Source organism: Mus musculus, chromosome 4 (assembly GCF_000001635.26).
Source record: "Mus musculus strain C57BL/6J chromosome 4, GRCm38.p6 C57BL/6J".
Taxonomy (NCBI): domain Eukaryota; kingdom Metazoa; phylum Chordata; class Mammalia; order Rodentia; family Muridae; genus Mus; species Mus musculus.
In genome coordinates this window covers 139,652,933-139,672,105 of record NC_000070.6, presented here as the reverse complement: position 1 = coordinate 139,672,105, position 19,173 = coordinate 139,652,933, and the positions used below count along the sequence as shown (strand labels likewise).

Genomic DNA, 19,173 nt, shown 5'->3' with positions numbered 1-19,173 from the left:
GAAGAGAAAAGAGAAAGGAAGGAAAGAAGGAAGGAAGGAAGGAAGGAAGGAAGGAAGGAAGGAAGGAAGGAAGGAAGGAAGGAAGGAAGAGAAAAAGAACCTCCTAGAAAAGTTAATAAAACCCAGCTCTGGGTGTTTCCTGAGATGACTGGCATGTGGACAGCCATACAGAACGGGGAAGACCCTCCCAGTGGGCCTGACAAGGATGAAGCATGGAAGAGCGAAGCTAGCATGCATTTAGCCATCCTTGAGCGAGCGCTTCTGTTACAACGGACATCATCCGATTCTTGCTTTGAACTTGGATGTGGACCCTCACTCACCAGGGGTGCCCCAGCCTGATACAGTGGGGTGGAGGGCTGGAGAGATGGCTCAGCAGTTAAGAGCACCGATTGCTCTTCCAAAGGACCTGGGTTCAATTCCCAGCACCCACTTGGAAGCTCATGACTGTCCTAGCACCCACTTGGAACTGTAATTCTGGCCCAGGGGATCTGACACCCTCACACAGACCAACATGCAGGTAGAACACCAATGTAAATAAAAATAAGTAAATCTTTTTTTTTTAAGATTCTGATGGGCAGCAGAGTTCATGACCGCCATGGTGAAGATTATAGCAGAGGCAGGCAGACCTGAAGCTGGAGCAGAAGCTGAGACCACAAGCAAAACAGAGAATGCTAAGTGTTAGGGTGGCCTGGGCTTCTGAAACCTCAAAGCCTGCCCCCCAGTGACACACCTCCTCCAAGGCCACACCCCCTAAACCTTCCCAAAGAGTTCCACCAACTGGCGGCCAGGTATTCAATTATATATGTGCATGGGGGGCTGTTCCCATTCATACCTTCACACCAGGCATGGCGGCCTGTGCTTGTAGATGGGACAGACAGATGCTTGGGGCTCACTGGGCTCCAGCCTAGCCCATCAGCCAGTGCCAGGCCCATAAGAGACTTCATCTCTCTATCACCCTATGGTTTCTGATAAATAGTGCCTAATGTTTTCCTCTGGCCTCCACATGCATGTACACACAAGTATAGGTTCAGCTGCACACACATGTGCACACACACACACACACACAAAGCACAACTTTACATTGCCCTGATGGTTTCAGAAGCATGTGAATTTATAGTGACTGGCATTTATTGCGTACCCACTGTGTACATTTTTACCTTCTTGTGTTCTATCATGGATTCTTGTTGTGTTATGCGCGCTCTCTCTCTTTCTCTGTAATCAGACCATATCTCCCCACAGCTCACTCAGCAAACCTGCTATGATCTCAAAGACTCCCTCCTCCCTGCAATCGGGAGCCCAGGCCCCTGATGCCCAGGCCTAAAACAACCTTGCATTATAACTTCACTTTTGTCTAGTGCCTTTCTGCCCTGGGATTCCTGGCAAGTAGCCGAGATAACACATCGGAGAGTGTATTTCCCTGGATAGTGTATACACACACCCTGGGATATGGAACCCCCTTTGTTCCATAGAAGTGAAGATTCAGTCTCTTACAGCCCCCTGTCATTGCTATCTATGGTGCTTTTCTCTCTTAAGGAAGCTCCTCTTAAGCCTCAAAGGCTCTCTCTCCCCATCCAGGGCTCCATCATGGCTGTCAATTGCAACCATGCTGTGACTCTCCCCATATCTCCTCCGGAAGGGTGACTCGTCCCAGCTTCCATTTCTTCAGCCTCCAAACATCAACATCTGCAACTATGATGCCCATTTCAGAGATGGGCAAGTGGAGGCTCAAAGACAAGTTGGCCCAAGGTCACCCAGACACAATGAATGCCCAGACTGAGTCTCTGACCTTCCTCAGGAAATCTCTGAAATCAGGAAGGGACATTGATTTCACCCAAGGGAAATTTATTCATAAGCAACAATGGAGGACCCATGATGCTCATCTGACCATTAGAACACAGGAGTCCCAGTCTGTGCTCCCCAGGAACCGGAATGAAACACAGATTAACAGACATCTGGAGAGCACAGTAGCCACCATGGTTGGTCTCACAGCCACACTAGCCATGAGCAGGAAGGCATGGGCCACAGCCCCGCAGGTGCTCTCTATGGCCACCAGATGGCAGTGGTGGGCCATCCTTGGAGCCACATAGGTCACCTTGGTGGTTTCTTCCATAAGTGGGTGGTAGGTCCTAGCCAGTGAACCCCCCGCTCGGGCGGGGTTCGGGGATTGGAGGAGGGGGCAGTGGGAGTGCATTATGGGTAATTTCAAGAGCTATGTGGGTAAAAAAAATAGCTACACTGCAAAGAATGCTGAGGAACAAGGAACACCGGGAGCGTGGCTGGGGGCTCTGCTGCTGAGGCGGTGGGTGGGACTAGCTCTTCCTCATCGTGTAGCCCTGAATCATGCTATTGAAATAAGCTGAAGTGTTGCGCTCCGGGTAGAAAAGGATCATGTAACACTTGGGGCCAAAGTACCCCAAGCCGATGGCCAGAAAGTTGAGCACAGTGACCAGGAGATCCATGATGGTGACCAGCACGCCATCGTGGACAGACATGAACGTGCAGAGGGAGATGGAGGAGGTGAAGGAGAAGGTCATGCTGAGGGTGATGAACTTGGCTTCGTTGTAGTTGGTGGGCAGTTCCTTGCCCACGTACGCGAAGCTGAAACCCAGCACGGACAGCAGCAAGTCCATGCTGGTGTTGAAGAGTAGCCCGTTGCGGTAGTTAGGGTGGCAGGAGAGGATTATGATATTGGGGTCATCGGGGTCGGTCCGGCCAATGGGGTTGATGGTGGTGGCCAGCATGTTGCCTGCCACCAGGGCCACCTTGACGGCCGTGATGAAGGCCACAAAGACGTAGGGCCCGTGGTAACGCATCCAGAAACCGTAGGCGCTTGGCAGGCGTCTGGCCATCTTGAAGACGCACACAATCTGGAAGGAGCGCACCGTGATGCAGGAGAGGCAGACGGAGAAGCAAACGGTGAAGAAAGCCTGGCGGCAGAAACAGGAGAAGACCGTGGGGGGGCCCACATACACGGGGACCATCCCGAACGCCAGCAGCAGGGGCACCAGCATCAGGAAGCACATGGGGCCGCCCGCCGAGCGCACCATGGGCGTCTGGAAATGTCTCCAGAAGATGAGCAGAATGGCCAGCGTACTGATGAAGCCCAGGGCGGCCAGGATGGTCACCACGATAGTGGGCACTTCGTGCCACTCCAGGAAGGCCAGCCGCCGCTTGAAGCAAGCGATGTTGTTCTTGTAAGACCACATGGAACCCGGGCAGGACAGACAGTTAAACTCATCTACAAGAGCCCACAGCAACTCCTGTCAGTAGGACCCCACATTTGAGCCCCATACCTGCCCCCGCCCCCCGCCGTGTTCTCTGTGCCTGGGCCCTGAGGCAGAGAGAGGCTAAAGGAACTCCTCCCACCGTGATTGAGTAAAGCTTCCTTGTCACCTCATCTCACAGACAAACGGGGCCCAGCTCTGTTATGTCAGTTTTTTCAAAATCACAAAGCCGGTAAGTTACCAGGTAAGTTACCAAATCAGGATTCAAACCCCAGGTCTCCTTGCTCAGAACTCACCAACTTCAAGGCCTCTGCCAAGATATCATTCTCTAGGGGAAGAGACCTGTAACCACATCTTCGGCGGGGGGGGGGGGGGGGGGGGTTGTATTATGTGTTTACATGGTGTGTGTGTGTTTACATGGTGTGTGTGTGCGTGTATGCATGTGTGCATGGGTGTACAGGCCAGAGGACAATATCAGTATTGTTCCTCAAATGCCTGCCTGCCTTTCTTCCTTCCTTCCTTCCTTCCTTCCTTCCTTCCTTCCTTCCTTCCTTCCTTCCTTCCTTCCTTCCTTCTTTCCTTTCTTATTGAAACAAGCTCTCTTGTTTGCCTGGAACCTGGCAAGTGAGCTAACCTGGCAGGCCAGTGAGGCCTAGGAAGCCATGTGTCTCAACCTCCCTGACACTGGTCCCAAGTGCATGCCACCCTGCTTGGTTCTATTTCACCTGACTTCTAGGGATCAAACCCATGTCCTCATGTTTGCAAGGTAAGCTCTTTACCAACCACATCTCCTCAAACCCACAGAAAGCACTAAGAGTCAGATACTGTGGTAGGTACGGAGATAGAGAGCTCCAGAGACTAGGAAAGGCTGGCCCTTATTTACAGGCCGCTGACAGCTGGGACAGACAGGCCGGCTGAAGCCTTCCACACACTTGATGAGCACTTAGCTGGGGCCCCTACTTGCTGCTGGGCATACAGCAAGTGTTTTTGTTCAGAGGTGAAATCACCAATTAATTTTTAACCAATGAGGCCGTGCGAAAGCTTTTCACTCAACCCTGAACTATGTTAAGCACTAATGTGAGCTTAAACACTGGAGTCAGTGGTCTAGAAAGAAAGTGGCTTTAAACCAGGAATCCAGTCAATGAGGACTGGAGAGATGGCTCCGTGAGTGACATGCTTGGCACACAGTGTGGGGGCTGATCCTGAAGTACCACACAGAAACCTCTACTGGGGATTTCGCTTCATGGGAAGCCACAAGAGGCACCAGGCCTGGTCTCTAGCCTTTGGATACTTGCATCCCCTGGGAAGACCCCAGAGACCCTGGCAAAGTGAAGGGACCTCTGGAAACTCCAGGACAGGGTGGGAACACTGAGCCATGAACAGAGGACCTGGGGTCTGCTAATGAAGGGCGGAGCGGGGTTGGAACCATACCTACTGATCGGTTGAGGTAGGTGCCCGGCGGACAGTCCACACACTCGAAGCAGCACGGGTGGAGGCCTATGGGTTTTTTCATTTGCCCAGGCTGGCAACTCTTAGAACACATGGATATGGGGACCTGGAGGGAGGAAGGCGAGAGACTCTGAGCCTCATTTCCTACCCTCTGGGAGGACCCTGATCTTTCCCACGGCCATCAGGAGAGGGGAACCTGGCCCTGTCTGAACTGCTGTTAGAACTAGATCTCTGCAGGACTCTCTCGGTTTTGCCTGTGGCCTAACCCAATCCACCATCTTCTGGTAAAGGCACCCAAGGGTGAAGAGGAGACTTCCTGAAGATGCTGACAAGATAGAACGCAACCCCCTGAGTTCTGGCAGCCATCTTATCACAAAGAGGACATCGTGGTCAAAGAAAAACCTGATCTTGGTGGAAGAGGGTTGAAAGCTAGCGAGAGATCCCGGATCCATCCATACCTGAACCGTCACCATTTACTCTGTTACCATGTTTCCCTATCACTACAGCTAAGACTCCCGGTTGGCACGTCCTTCTGAAGAGCAGGGGTCTCAGGTGAGCCTGAACCCAAGGGAAATGCCTGCACCACTGTCTCTACTGCAGGGGAGCCCAGCACACAAAGGTTGCCAAGTGTGGGATGAAAGGAGGTGTGATGCACAGAGGAGACTTTGGGACTGAGCATCAGGAGGGTGTAGCGTCTGAGCCCAGTGAGGGAGTCAAGTGTGGGTAAGACTATGGTAGAGGCAGGAGACAGGGAAGGCCGTAGGCAGCCACAGGTGTGGGTGAACAGCCATTAGAACCTATGACATCATTTTTGTGACCAAGGAGATGACCTCTTATGGGTACACACAAGGAGGGCCTAAAGCTCAGACCTGGGAGCCACAAAAGGATCCCTCAACACCAGAGCCCATCTCTTTTTGCCTCTCTCAAGTATGAGGTCTCTGCTTTCTTGTTTCCCTCTACACACACACACACTCACACAGGGCTTCCTTGTATCTGGCCATCAGATGATATATCTAGATAACTTGTCACCTCCCTAGCACTCCACGGAGAAGTTTGAGTGACTCACACCAGTCACAAGTAAGCATCCATGGGCTAAGATACCTCAGCTTGTAAAGGTGTCTGCAGCCAAGCCTGATAGCCTGAGTTCAATCCCCGGAGCCCGTGTAAAGGTGGGAGGAGAGAAATGACTGCACAAAGTTGTTCTTTAACCTCCATGTGTGCCCCTCGGCATGCATGCTCACACACGTGCGCACGGACACACACGTGCACACACATCATCATCATCAATTTAAAGGAATTAAACATCTAATCCACTCCTGGGCTTCCTGTGGCTTATGGGGACTTCTCTGCCAAGAATGTGAGCATGCACTATAGAGGTGCACGGCCCTCAGCACAGACACACATCTGTCCATGGCCCACCACACATTGCCAGGTCTCTCCCGCCTCTGAACTCAAGATCTCTTACCAGCTCCTGAGTAGCCAGAACAGGCCTGCCTTGCACCCCTGAGACCTCACAGTGGCTTTCATTCACTCATACATGGATGGTAGGTAGCTCTGGAGAAATAGCTCCATTGGTAGTGTGTTTCCCACAAAAGTTTGAGGCCCCAAATTCCATCTCCAGAACCCAGGTCAAGAGCCAGGTGTGGTAGGTAGTTCACGCTTGTCAATGCCGGTGCTGGGTTGCTGGAAACCAGAGGATTCATGAGGCCTGCTGCCCAGCCAGCCTCACTTATTTGGCAAATCCTAGGTCCCAGTCTGAGACCCTGTCTTTAAAAAAAAAAAAGCCAGGCAGCTGCAGAGGTTAATCGCTGGCCTCCACATGTACACACACATGTACACACACATTCACCTGCACACACACAGAAACTTGGAGCACAAACAGATGCCAGATGCTGGGGTATGGCAGCGAAGTCAGCAATGCAGAGCCCTGCCAGAGTGAAATCAGTATCTTCGTGAATGTGATGGACAGCTATAAACACCAAGAAGGACGGTAGTGCTACAGAGGGGAGCTTCATTGGGGATGGCTGGCTTTCAGCTTGGCCAGAGAGAGCCTGGAATCTCCACAGTGAGAAGACAGAAGAGCAAACTGTCTTAGAGAACTGGGCCATGGGGCTCAGCACAGCTCCCAAAGCTGCAGTCGGGTGCATATGCATACATAGAGCATTCTAGTATAAAAGTACTTGCATGAACACATACGCCCCTAACAAGAGAGACCTAAAATACATAAAGCAAGAAAGAATGAACGGAAAACAGAGAATGTGTAGTATTCAATAATAATGGTTGGAAATGTCAACACCATGTTTTCAATGACTACATAGAAATAAACAGAGGACCCACAAAGAAGTGGAAAACTTGACCAATACCATAAAACAACATGCTCTAACAGGACACTCTAACAGGATGCTCTAACAGAACACTCTTAATAGGATGCTCTAACAGGACCCTCTAAAAGGACACTCTGACAGGACATCTAGCAGGACATCTAATAGGACGCTCTAACAGGACATATAATAGGATGCTCTAACAGGATGCTCTAACAGGACAGCAGAGCACAGCATCTTACTGACCAAGTACAGATGAGCATCCACAGGACAGATCCGCACTAGGCTGTGATGCAAACTTTGACCAAATTAAAAGGATCAAAATCATTGTGGTCATGTTCTCCCAACACAGAAAAACCAACTTAGGTAAATAACAGAAGTGGCTGGAGAGACTGCTCAAGGGTTAAGAGCACTGGCTGCTCTTGCAGAAGGTCCATCCTGGGCTATATAAGAAACCCAAAGAAGAGAACTGGAGATGTAACTCAGTTGGCAGAGTGATTGCCCAGCACACAAGAAGCCCTGGGGTTGAACCCATCACTCCATAACCCAAGGGCTTAGGAAGTGGAGGCAGGAGGATCAAATATTCAGTTTTATGCTTAGTTACATAGTGTATTCAAGACCAGCTCGGGTTAGAGACTCTGTCAACAGGAAGGAGGGAAGGCAAGGAGGAAGGGAAGGAGGGAGAGGAAATGAAGAAGGGGGAAGAGAAGAATACAGCCAGCTAGTGGAGAGCTTGTTTAGCATGTATAAGACCCTGGGCTTGATTCCCATCACCATAGAGCACACAAACAAAGAAATAATGAAGAACCTAAAGTCACTGGTGTTCACTAGACTGTAAGATCGAAGATCTTAGGGTCATAGTGACGGGATTCTGGTCCCCACTGGGGAGACATATCCACAGCAAACCAGCTGGTTCCTCTGAGGTTTTCCTACCAGTGAATGCAAGGGTCACAGTAGGTGGCTTCAGGTCTCACAAGAACCTGGATGGGGCATGCAGGGTATACTGCTGGGCACCTCAGAGCAGCCCTACTACGCCTCTGTCTTGGGAACATTTACCATCAGACAGCTGGGGCTGAGGACCTTAGGATGGAGGTTACCATCATTCCAGGGGAGTCACCCAGAGCAGCCACATGCATGTTAGCCAAGGAGGGTGACTCCAGAGTGGTGGTCACTGCCTGTCACTGCCCACCAAATGCCCCCTTGGCACAGACAGGGCTGCCTAATATCCTAAAGGCTCTGTGGCCCTCCAGACTCGTGCAGGACAATCTCTCTCATGCAGCCATCACTGGCTGGCCTTGCCTCAGCTAGCAGGCCGCGCCTTACACTCTCTGCCATGGAGCTGTGGTGTAAGATGTCAGCCAGGAGCTTCGAGACACCCAGTCACACGGAACATGGAAACCCAAGGGCTTAGCACTCCAGAGCTACCTGTGGCCACGGGGGGATGGAATCCAGACAACCCACGCTGGAATACAGCTCTGTGGCCGATCCTTGGACGGTAAGAGGAAGGTGGTGCAACTGTGGGTCGCAGCAGTGTCTGGCTTGAGGACATTCCCTTGTACTGGTTTTTCTACTCTCCTACTGCAAGCTTTCCCGGCTCCCAGTCTTGGTACTTAGAGGCATGTCTGTAATAATCTATCCCACGTGACCCTTGCATTTCAATGGGAACGTAGATTGAGTAAGACCTTGTAGGTCTTAATGCCTATGTCCTAAGTATTCTACGTGACTCCATTGCATATATATACATATATATATATATACACACACACACACACATATATGTATATATGCAATATATATACATATATGTATATATACATATATATACATATATACATATATACATATATGTATATATGTATATATGCAATATATACTTAAATGTATACATATATATACTTAAAGAAAAGAAGGGTCCCTCATCCGAGAGAACTTGTGTTCTTACACAGAGGGGACACATGGATACTGACAAGACCACAGAGAGCTATCAGGTGACAGAGGCAAAGATCAGACTGGAGCTTCCACGAATCAAGGAGAGCCAGGGAGTGCCACACAGCAGGAGAGAGGCCAAGCAGATTCCTGGCCTCTGCAGGGACCAGCCTCACCTCTCCCTCGGCTTCTGCCTGCAGCAGCTGGGACAAAGAACGTCTGCGATTCCAGCTCAAGGAAACAGAAAGACGTCCACCCAATTCACCCCACAGACTCAACAATGGTGATTGGCTGGAAGGTTGTGTAGAGAAAGCCTCTACCATAGACAAGCTGTGTGGTGTTAAGGAGATTACACAACCTTTCTGTGCCTTCAGTGTTCTAGCCTATACAATGGGGAGAGCAGTAGCCTTGGTCCCTGTGATGGGTAATCCTATCAACTTGATGAAATTTAGGATCTGTGAAGATGCATCTCTGGGTATGTCTGAGAGGATGTCTCTGGGAAATTTTAGCAGAGGGAAGATCCACCTTGGATGTGGGTGGCCTCATCCCATGGGCTGTGGTTCTGGCCTGAATAAAATGAGACAGTGAGCACCAGCATCCATCTCTCTCTGTTTCCTGTCTGTGAATGCGATGGGGTCCGCCACCTTAGGCTCCTGTGACCATACCCTCCCACCAAGACAGACTGCATCTTCAAACCCTGGGCGGAAATACACTCTGCGCCCATCAAGCACTTCTTATCAGTTGTCTGGTGTTGAAATCAAGCCTAACCCATCACGCCAGGCTGATGTGGGAGCCACATGCACTTGCGCGCAGGGCTGTGAGCCAAAGCCCCAGATTCCCAGTCTCCTGGAGCTGGAGCACCTTCAACTCCACAGTTGACAAAGAAGGACATGACCCTAGCTAGACCCTACACCCCAAACGGAGACCCTGCCGGCCACTGCTGATGCATCCCCGGAGCCCCTTCCTGACAAGCCCCGAGGCGCTACCCTCCAAGCTGACCGTGTTGTTGGGGGTGTACCAGGACACATTGCTAATGTAGGTCAGCCTCGTCTCGGTGGGGGAGTAGGAGGCGATGCTTTGGAAGGGGTTCTGGCTCAGGCCCCATTGCCACTGGATGATGTCCAGGAGCATCGGCATGTCCCCTTGTTCGTCGAAGAAGAGCTGGTTGCCCAGGAGCGTGAAGTTGACATGCCAGATCTCCCTGAGTAGCTGCAGGGGGTCAGAAAGAAGGATAGTAGAGCTGGCATCTGACGGGACCAGACATTTGAGAGTCTACCCCACTCCCCACCCCGAAAAACAGCCTCAACACCTGTCTATTAGGAACATTGGGGCCATGGAACTGTCAGGCCCTGGAACCTGATGTGCCTGGAGCTAGGGCTCAGCCCTGCCACTTTAGCCCTGTGTAGCTTTAGCCCTGTTGCTCAGCCTCTCTGGACTTCTAGTTTATTTACAGAAGAAACTTCCAGTTTCTCTTCTGCAAAATGGAAGCAGTAGGATTCTTCAAGGCTCTGGAGCCGCACTAGACACTTAGAACGGGAGCCAGAGAGATGGCTCAGCAGTTAAGAGCACTGGCTGCTCTTCCAAGGACTTAGGTTCAATTCCCAGCACCCACAAAGCACCTCACAACCACCTGTAATCCCAGTTCCAGGGAATCCAATGCCCTCTTCTGACCTCCACGAGCACTGCACACATGTGATGCACAGACATAACACACGGGCAAAAACTCATATAAATAAAACATTAAGAAAAAAAAGAGAGAAAAAAAACCTTAGAACAGTAGCTGAGAATAATGCTTTCTTCTCCTTTCTCCTAGAAGTCACCTGGGGCATCTCTTGGGAGCTCTCTCAACTGCAAACAGCAGCTGGCACTGCCCCCAACCCATCATTCCTGCTCCCCTAAACCATTCTATGAATGGTTTAGGGGAGATCCCGACACCAGTGCCAGTTAGAACAAGCTCCTAACAGAGCAGCCTGTGGCTGAACCGCAGTCCTAGCTCAGTTCTTAGTTGGCTTTGTGACTTTGTGCTCCCTGTACGTCAGCCTCCCTAAGTGTGCAAGATCAACCGTGAGGACGCATCCTCGTGAGCATGTGGATAGCGCCAGAGCATGGCCCTGAGGAATGACACAGGCTGCTACAGGCTTCTTAGCACTCAGGAGCTGGCACGCAGCTGGCAGCCAAAGGCCTTTCAAAGAACTGCACCTTTCAGAACGTAGGTACTTAGAACAAGGGACTAGGTTCTGGGGCTATGGGGTAGTGATAGGTGACCGAAATAGAACAGAGTTGGGCTGCTCTGTGTGTGTGTGTAGCATATGTATGGAGGTCGGGGAGCAGGCAGGGAGGGAGTATGCATGCCTGAGCACCCGCACAGAGCCCAGAGGAGGACATCAAGTGTCCTTCTCTCTCACTTCCCATCTTATCGCCCGAAGATAGAGTCTCTCACTAAACCTGGAGCTCCATTGGTGGCCATCAATGCCACAAACCTCCCACCTCTATCTGCCCCAGCGCTGGGTTTATGGCGCCCACAGCCAAGTCCAGCTTCTTACATGGCTGCTGAGGATTCGAACTCAGACCCTGTGCTTGCTGGGCATCTGGAGATAGAGGATGCCCTGTGGCTTCCTGTACCCCTTTGCCCAGCCCCTGAGCACGGTGATGGTGGAGCCAGTCCCTGCGAGTCTAGGCCCTCACCTGCCATGGATAGACGATTTGCTTGGTGCAGCGGACCTGGTTGCAGTGGAGGAGTCTGTGGAGGGTGTGGGCTACCGCGTAGACGGCCGAGTACACACTGTAGACCACACGCTCCCCCGAAAGCATGAGAACGTTGTTAAAGGACTCGGTGATGTTCATGCAGGCGTCACAGTCCTGGTTACAGGTAGTCCTCAGGCTGGTCTCGTTAGGCATGGGATACTCTGGCTTGTCGTGGCGCACTCGGAACTGGCTGAAGCCAGGGATGGACACCCTCTGGATGGTGACGCCCAGGAAAGTGCCCGTGTGGCGCAGCTCTGTGAGGTTGTGTAGAACAGGGTCGATGGCCCAGGACTCAGAGGCAATCCACACAAAGCCTGTGAAGTTCCAGCGCAGCACCTCGCGGAAGAAGTTGTGCAGGCTCAGCTCTGGCGAGAATATCACCACCACACGCGCCGAGGTCCGCCGCAGCTTGTCCAGGATGTTGTCCAGTTGGTCCTGCTCCTCAGGCCTCACGGCCTGGTTGGGTTCTGGTACAGGCAGAACCTCCTGGAAGGCAATGCAGATATCGCCAGTGTTGGTCAGACGCTGGCTCAGCAGGTGGCTGTTCTCTCGGCCATAATCGTCATCGCTCACCAGCACCACGATCCAGTTCCACTGGAAGTGAACCATCAGTTGCACCATGGCCTCGATGTGGTGGGTGGCGCTGGGCACAGTGCGCAGCATGGCAGGGAAGCGCCGCTTGTCTCGCAGCTTGTCGGTGATGGCGCTATATGTGACCTGCCCAGGGGGAAGGAGGGGTGTTAGAAGAGGGATTCTATCTGACATCATTACCCTGGGACACCTTCACACCCAGGGCTGTGACTATACACCATCATCATCATGGCCACCCTAGTACATGTGAGGCCCTACTATGTGCCACACCCTGGCTGGGTGACCCACATGAGTCCCTTATTCACCTAGTGCCCCTACACCTGTTACAAGTTACACCCTAGCTAGGTGGTAACATCTGTCTCTTCGTGTTGCTTAGCAACCCTGTCTCTTCCCATTGCGTAGGAACCCTGACTGAGCTCCTCCCGCACATCCTGAGCATGGCTCTCACCATCCCTCCAGCATCCCAGCCTCATCGACAGCCACAGGTCCTCCTTGACCCCACCCTAGGTTTGTGTGGGGTCACTGGTTGCTCCATCTCTTGTCGTGGCTCCCAGATGTGACCTCATACATAGCCTCAGTGTACCCCAAAATGAGGCTCCCAGCCTCGATTCCCTCACACCACACCATCTTCCTTACAAGTCTCATGCAGCCTTTTACACAAACATCTTGTCTTGGCCCGCAATCCCAGTGCCCAACCCTAGGTCTACCCTCCCTCCTCAACCTCTCAGGCTTGGATTCGGGAATGTCCACCTCCCATCTCAAATGTGACTTTTCCAACCCCAGACTCCAGTTCTTCTCTAAGTCCACTCACCAACTTCCCACCTGATAGGTGTTGAAGGCATAAAGGTCCTTCTGACCAAAGATCAATAGGGAAACCAGGAATATTAATCATGCCAGGGTCTCTCCTCAATGGGGGAGATAAAATACCTGCCTTCCTTCCAGAAAGCTGAGTGAATATTGTTAATGCCCGGTAACCTTTTTGGTATCTGCGGGGACAAACCTCACCCACCTTTTGCTACAGAGGCAGACTTCACCCAAATCCCCCCAGAATGTTTATCCCAAACTCTCCCTTCCTAACTCCCAGTTCACAGAACCCTTCTGTGCTGGTTTGAATAGGTATGGCCCTCAAAGACTCATGTATTAGAATGCTTGGCCCACAGGGAATAGCACTATTAGGAGGTGTGGCCTTGTTAAAGGAAGTGTGTCACTGTGGGGGCGGGCTTTGAAGTCTCTTATGCTTAAGCTATGCCCAGTGTGGCACACAGTCTCCCAGCTGCCGCCTGCAGATCAAGATGTAGAGCTCTCAGCTCCTTCACCAGCACCAGGTCTGCCTAGATGCTGCCATTCTTCCGGGCCATGACAGTGATAAGGAACTAAACCTCTGAAACTGTAAGCCAGCCCCAATTAAATGTTTCCCTTTCTAAGAGTTGCTGTGGTTCACAGCAATAGACATCCTAAGATACTGTCCCTAGTGTGGGGAGATGTCACATGTAGTGCTGACCTCTATGCTAGCCCAGTCAGAGACCAGACCAGATTCTAGGCCCCTTAGCTATAGAACCCGCCCTCACCCTCATATATACTTTGTAAAGGAGTTTCTATAAAAATCACACCTTAAGCTTTATTGTGGACCTGGAATGGGACTGACCATTGCCTGGAAACTTTCCCAAATGGCACCGTGTTTTAAATACACTGATGATGAACCACCTGGTGCTAGACTCCCTAAGTCTGATGCAGGCTGATGAAGTCAATCCGCACCAGGCTTCCATTCTCACTCTTCAAGAATCACTGCCTACGGGGTCTGTCTTAGTCAGGGTTTCTATTCCTGCACAAACCTCAGGACCAAGAAACAAGTTGGGGAGGAAAGGGTTTATTCGGCTTACACTTCCATACTGCTGCTCATCACCAAGGAAGCCAGGACTGGAACTCAAGCAGGTCAGGAAGCAGGAGCTGATGCAGAGGCCATGGAGGGATGTTCTTTACTGGCTTGCCTCCCCTGGCTTGCTCAGCCTGCTTTCTTATAGAACCCAAGACTACCAGCCCAGAGATGGTCCCACTCACAAGGGGCCTTTCCCCCTTGATCACTAATTGAGAAAATGCCTTACAGTTGTATCTCATGGAGGCATTTCCTCAACTGAAGCTCCTTTCTCTGTGATAACTCCAGCTGTGTCAAGTTGACACAAAACTAGCCAGTACAGGGTCCCCCTCATGGCGGGAGTCCATCCCTTCCTGTTTTCAGGCCCCAAACGCTGGTGCCATCCCTGACCTTGTCTCACACACCACACACCCATCCTTCTTTCAGATGACCTTGAGGGTGCCCATCCAGACCCACCAGCGACCTCCACACTCCATCCTAGCCACCACTCTCCAGGCCCTGGCTCTGCTCACTGTACCCATCAGGAGCCTCTGCTGACTCTTCTTCCTGGAATGCTCTCCTCTCGGATGCTCGTCCACACACCGCCCCTGTGGTCCATACACCCATCTGATCACCACACTAAAACATCCAATCTCTTAACCCTGCCTCAGTCTCCACCCACCTATGGCAATTTTTATTATTGTTTTGTTTTTGGAAACAAGGTTTCTCTGTGTAGCCTTGGCTGTCCTGAAACTCACTCTATAGACCAGGCTGGCCTTGAACTCACAGAATTCCGCCCACCTCTGCCTCTGGAGTACTGGGATTAAAAGCATGTGTTAGCACACCTGGCCTCCCCTGGCAATTTTTCCCACATTTCTAAATTCTGGGTCACTCGTTCATCTATATGTGTTGTCCATGTTTTCCCATATAAGACAGGCTGCATGCAGGCAAGGATTTGTGTGCTTGGTTCCCAGATGTTTCCCTAGCACCTACAACCATCCCTGGCACACAGTAGGTGTTCAGGAAATATCTGTTACATAGATAAATGGATGCACTCAACCCTGGACCAGACATTGCACATCAAAATGTTAGCACCTACTAAGTGTCTGACCCCACCCCACCCCCACTCTGGGTACTTTACAAGGTAAGCGCTGCAGCAGCAATTCTAATAGTTGTGCTAGCCTACTGTGTGGCAATCTGATTTATAGTTAATATTCTACACCTGTGCTGGACTGGGCACTTCACCCATGGGGCTGGTGACAGGTTGATGGCTATCAGAGCCTCACGGGATGGCTGAGGAGGGACAGGCACTTGCTGCCAAGCCTGAGAGTGGGTTTAGTCTACCAAGACCCCCTTGGTGGAAGGAGAGGACCAACTCCCACAGACCATTCTCTGACCTCCATACATGTGCAATGACACATGCTTGTCCTCTCTCCCAATAAGCGGAAATGTAATCCAAAAAAAAAAATTGTTAAAGATGAGCTGGGCAGTGGTGGCGCATGCCTTTAATCCCAGCACTCGGGAGGCAGAGGCAGGCGGATTTCTGAGTTCGAGGCCAGCCTGGTCTACAGAGTGAGTTCCAGGACAGCCAGGGCTACATAGAGAAACCCTGTCTCTTGCCCCATTGCCCTACCCCCCAAAATTAAAAGATAATAGCAGACAAGCAGCACTGTTGGGGTATGTGTGTGTGTGTGTATGTGTATATGTATATATGTGTGTGTGTATGCATACACGTGTGTATGTTGTGAACATGTGTGTATAGATTCACATGTCTGTATACACGTGGAGGGCAGAAGTCACCATTAAGCATCGTCTTCAGTCTCTACCATATTTCTGGAGATAAGTTCTCTCACTGAACCTGGAAGTCACCCGTTTGGCAAGACTAGCTGACCAGTTTGGCAAGACTTCTCTGACTAGCTCAGAGAATCCCCCTGTCTCCACACCCCCTCCCCCACTGCTGGTCCAGGTGTTTTATGTGGGTGCTGGAGATCCAAACTCAGGACTGTACACTTTACCATCTGAGTCATCTCCCCAGGCCCTAGTGAGGCCTCACTCCTTGAGGGCCTACTATGAGTCAGGCCCTGTGCTAGGCAACTGAGCAAGCTAATACTGCCTGCTCCTTAGTCCTCATTCTGGAGAAAGATGCATTTTGTGGTAATGACAGCATTGCAGACCACCTACTGTGTGCTGAAAACTCTTTTCAGGTTGACTACTTCAACCCACAGTCAGTCCTGGGATGGAGTTTCATCAGCCCACTTTATAGATGGGGAAACAGAGGTTCAGAAGGGTGAAGAGAGTTGTCACAGGCTTCCCAGTAAGTCGGCCAGCCCTAAGCCTGAACTGTTGTTTGCCCCAGCTCATGTTCCTTGCCATGCCTCACAGGGAAGAAGAGCTTCCCGCCCTCGGGACAGCTGCCCCTCTGACCCTCCCTGGTTGCATCTCCCAGGCATCACCTGTGGCACGAGGAAGTAGGAGAGAATGTTGGACACGGTGATGGCGGACTCAGAGTTGTCTGGGCCAATGACGGCCACCACTTGGGGCCTGTACTGGCTGTAGTCTTTGAGGATGGGCAGGAAGTCATCTATCTGTGACAGGAAGTAGAGCCCAGGCTGGATATTGTTGGAGAGGTAGCAGACATCCACCATCTCGTAGCCGAGCAGCACGCCGGGCAGCAGAGAGCTACAGTTGTTGATTTCCTCCACGGCGAATCGCATGGCCTGCATGAGGTTGTAGCCCAAGACCTTCATGTTGTACCTGCAGGGCCACACATGGCAAGGGGCGTGTCCACAGGGGCGGGGCAAGGGCAGAGCATAGGACGGACCGCTGCTCTGTTCTCCACAAGAGAAAATCCGACAAGGAACACCCTAGAAAGTTCTGGCACTTACTGCATTCCGGTCACCTCCGTCCCTACGACCACACTGCAATCCCCATGACCCCTACCATTGTCCACAGTGACCTCCTCCATCACTGCCATCCCCACTGTCACCGTCATCTCCCACTATCCCAGCACCATCACCACCACCACCACCACCACCACCACTACATTATCACCAACATCAACACCACCATTACTGCCCAGACTGCTATCATCACTAATACCATCACCAGCACCCCTACTATACCATCTATACAGCTACCACTACCACCACCACCAAAACACCACCATTATAACTATTAACACCGTCACTATCAACACTGCCATCAACATCAACACCACCATCGTTAAAAATCATTAGAACAACTAAAGCCATAACCATCACCATGACTACCACCACTACTCCCAACCATCCTCATCACCACCATCACAGTAACTGCTACCACCACTACCACCATCAGCATCATGCCTACACCCATGTTAACTACCACCGTTACCGCTGCAGTCAGCATTGCTAGTGACATCACTGAGTCTTTGCCACTGGCACTGACAGTCATGACAGACATCATCATCACAGGCATCAGAGCGCTTAGCGCCAGCCTCCCCAGCCTCAGGTCTCCACAGCATCCTCCTCATTGTATAAGTGGTGAATTCCCAGTCAACCCTTAGCCCTCTCTGTCTCTGTTTCTGTCTGTCTCTGTCACTCTGTCTCTCTCTCTCTCTCCTTCCCTCCCTCCTTCTCCCTCTTCCCTATCACCCAGAATGTCCCTCCTCCCGAGCAAGACCAGGGTGACTCAGTCTCTAAGTGGAGCTGCCACCCCAAATGGCACACAGAAGGGAAAGGAGGACTCCCCAAGCCCAGAAGCACTCCCTGTCTCCCCAGCCACATCCTTGGGACCTGCAAAGCTGCCCTCCAGTGTCCAGTGTCAGAGCTTGCTACCCAAACACCACCTTCTGCCTGGTAAGGCAGAGCCTGATGTCTAGACAAGGCTTTGACATGGTCTTATTGGGGGTGGGGCTCCCCCATTTGCCCGAGTGGCTGAGGATGGCTTTGATGGTGACTCTGTAAGTTTAAACACCCTGTCTTTCCAGGGATGTAACTTAGGGACAAACCAGGTCTCTGGGTTGCAAACAACCACTTAAAATTTCAACAGATTGTGCAAGGGGAGGGGCACTGAGGGCTAGCAGGCTGGATCTAGGATTGGGGGTTGGCACAGATCGTGCAGGGGGCACTGGGGCTAGCAGGCTGGATCTAGGACTGGAGGTTTGGCAATGACTGAAGAGATGCATTCTGGGCACTTTCCAGGGTCCTGACCTCCGCCCCACCCCTGCACCACCACTTGCAACTTGACTTTGAACTCACTCATTGCACTTGGGCACCTGCAGGTAGCTGAGGTGAGAGACGCTCTTCACGTTGGCATGGAGGGTAAAGAGGCCACCCAGGAGGTAGTCCCCAGCCAGGTGAAAGTCGGAGTTCCCTACCAGCATGACTGGCTTAGGCAGAGCATGCAGCAGGAGAAACAGCAAATGGAGTGTCCTCGCCTGGGGTCCCATGCCAGCCAAGTAACAGCCTTAGACGATGCCCAGCCTCATTGTGGAGCCGGTCACCCCACACTGAAGCATTTGCACAGACATTTACATAGTGACGATCCTGCCCGGGGATGAGCGGACATCCTTAAGGGCTCCAGGCAAGGAACAGAGACTGGAGCAGGATATATTTGTGGGGCCCAGTGGGGCCTGCATGGCTTGGGAGAACATGCAATTTTTTACGTCGCTGCACCCAGCCTTCTGCCTGAGCTCATACCTGTGTGGCCATTGGCTGTGAAGGTGGCAGTCAGCCATGGTGGTCACACAAAGGCAGGCAGAGGAGACAGCCATGGTCACAGTGAGCCCAGCCTCATCCATTCATTTGGTGTCTCCCTTGGCATACACCTGGTATGCAGCCCAGAGCTGCCCCCACCCACCCAATGGGTAGAGGAGACTGGGGTATCCCAAGCTCCTTTCCCAACCACCTTCCTCGATGTGCCCTTGTGACCCCTATACCCTCTTGTATGTCTTCTGTCTGGTCTCCTCCCCTCCCCTCCCCTCCTCCTGCACACACTGGGCTCTGAGCTGCCTTAGGATGCAGAGGGGTGGACTCTTAATGGCAGAGCCTGTAAGCAAGTCTACCGTTGTGCAGACACTGGGCAG

At 51.8% G+C, this 19,173-nt stretch overlaps 1 protein-coding gene across 1 annotated transcript; it reads right to left on the bottom strand.

Annotated features, from left to right (window-relative positions):
* Nucleotides 1-1,825: 1,825 nt before the first annotated feature.
* Nucleotides 1,826-18,568, bottom strand: Tas1r2 (taste receptor, type 1, member 2). Its single transcript, NM_031873.1, has 6 exons — nucleotides 18,347-18,568; nucleotides 16,562-16,862; nucleotides 11,606-12,382; nucleotides 9,920-10,129; nucleotides 4,656-4,779; nucleotides 1,826-3,238 (listed from the first exon to the last, which is right to left on the bottom strand). Exons 1-6 carry the CDS (start codon nucleotides 18,535-18,537, stop codon nucleotides 2,310-2,312), a joined length of 2,532 nt encoding a protein of 843 aa, NP_114079.1. The 5' UTR covers nucleotides 18,538-18,568; the 3' UTR covers nucleotides 1,826-2,309.
* Nucleotides 18,569-19,173: the final 605 nt, after the last annotated feature.

Coding starts and splice junctions, on each gene's coding strand:
- Tas1r2 (NM_031873.1), bottom strand. CDS start 18,537: ATGGGACCCCAGGCGAGGACACTCCATTTGCTGTTTCTCCTGCTGCAT. Junction 16,863..18,346: donor CAGGTGCCCAAGTGCAATGA/GTGAGTTCAAAG, acceptor GTGGCCCTGCAG/GTACAACATGAAGGTCTTGG. Junction 4,780..9,919: donor GGTACACCCCCAACAACACG/GTCAGCTTGGAG, acceptor TCCTCCCTCCAG/GTCCCCATATCCATGTGTTC.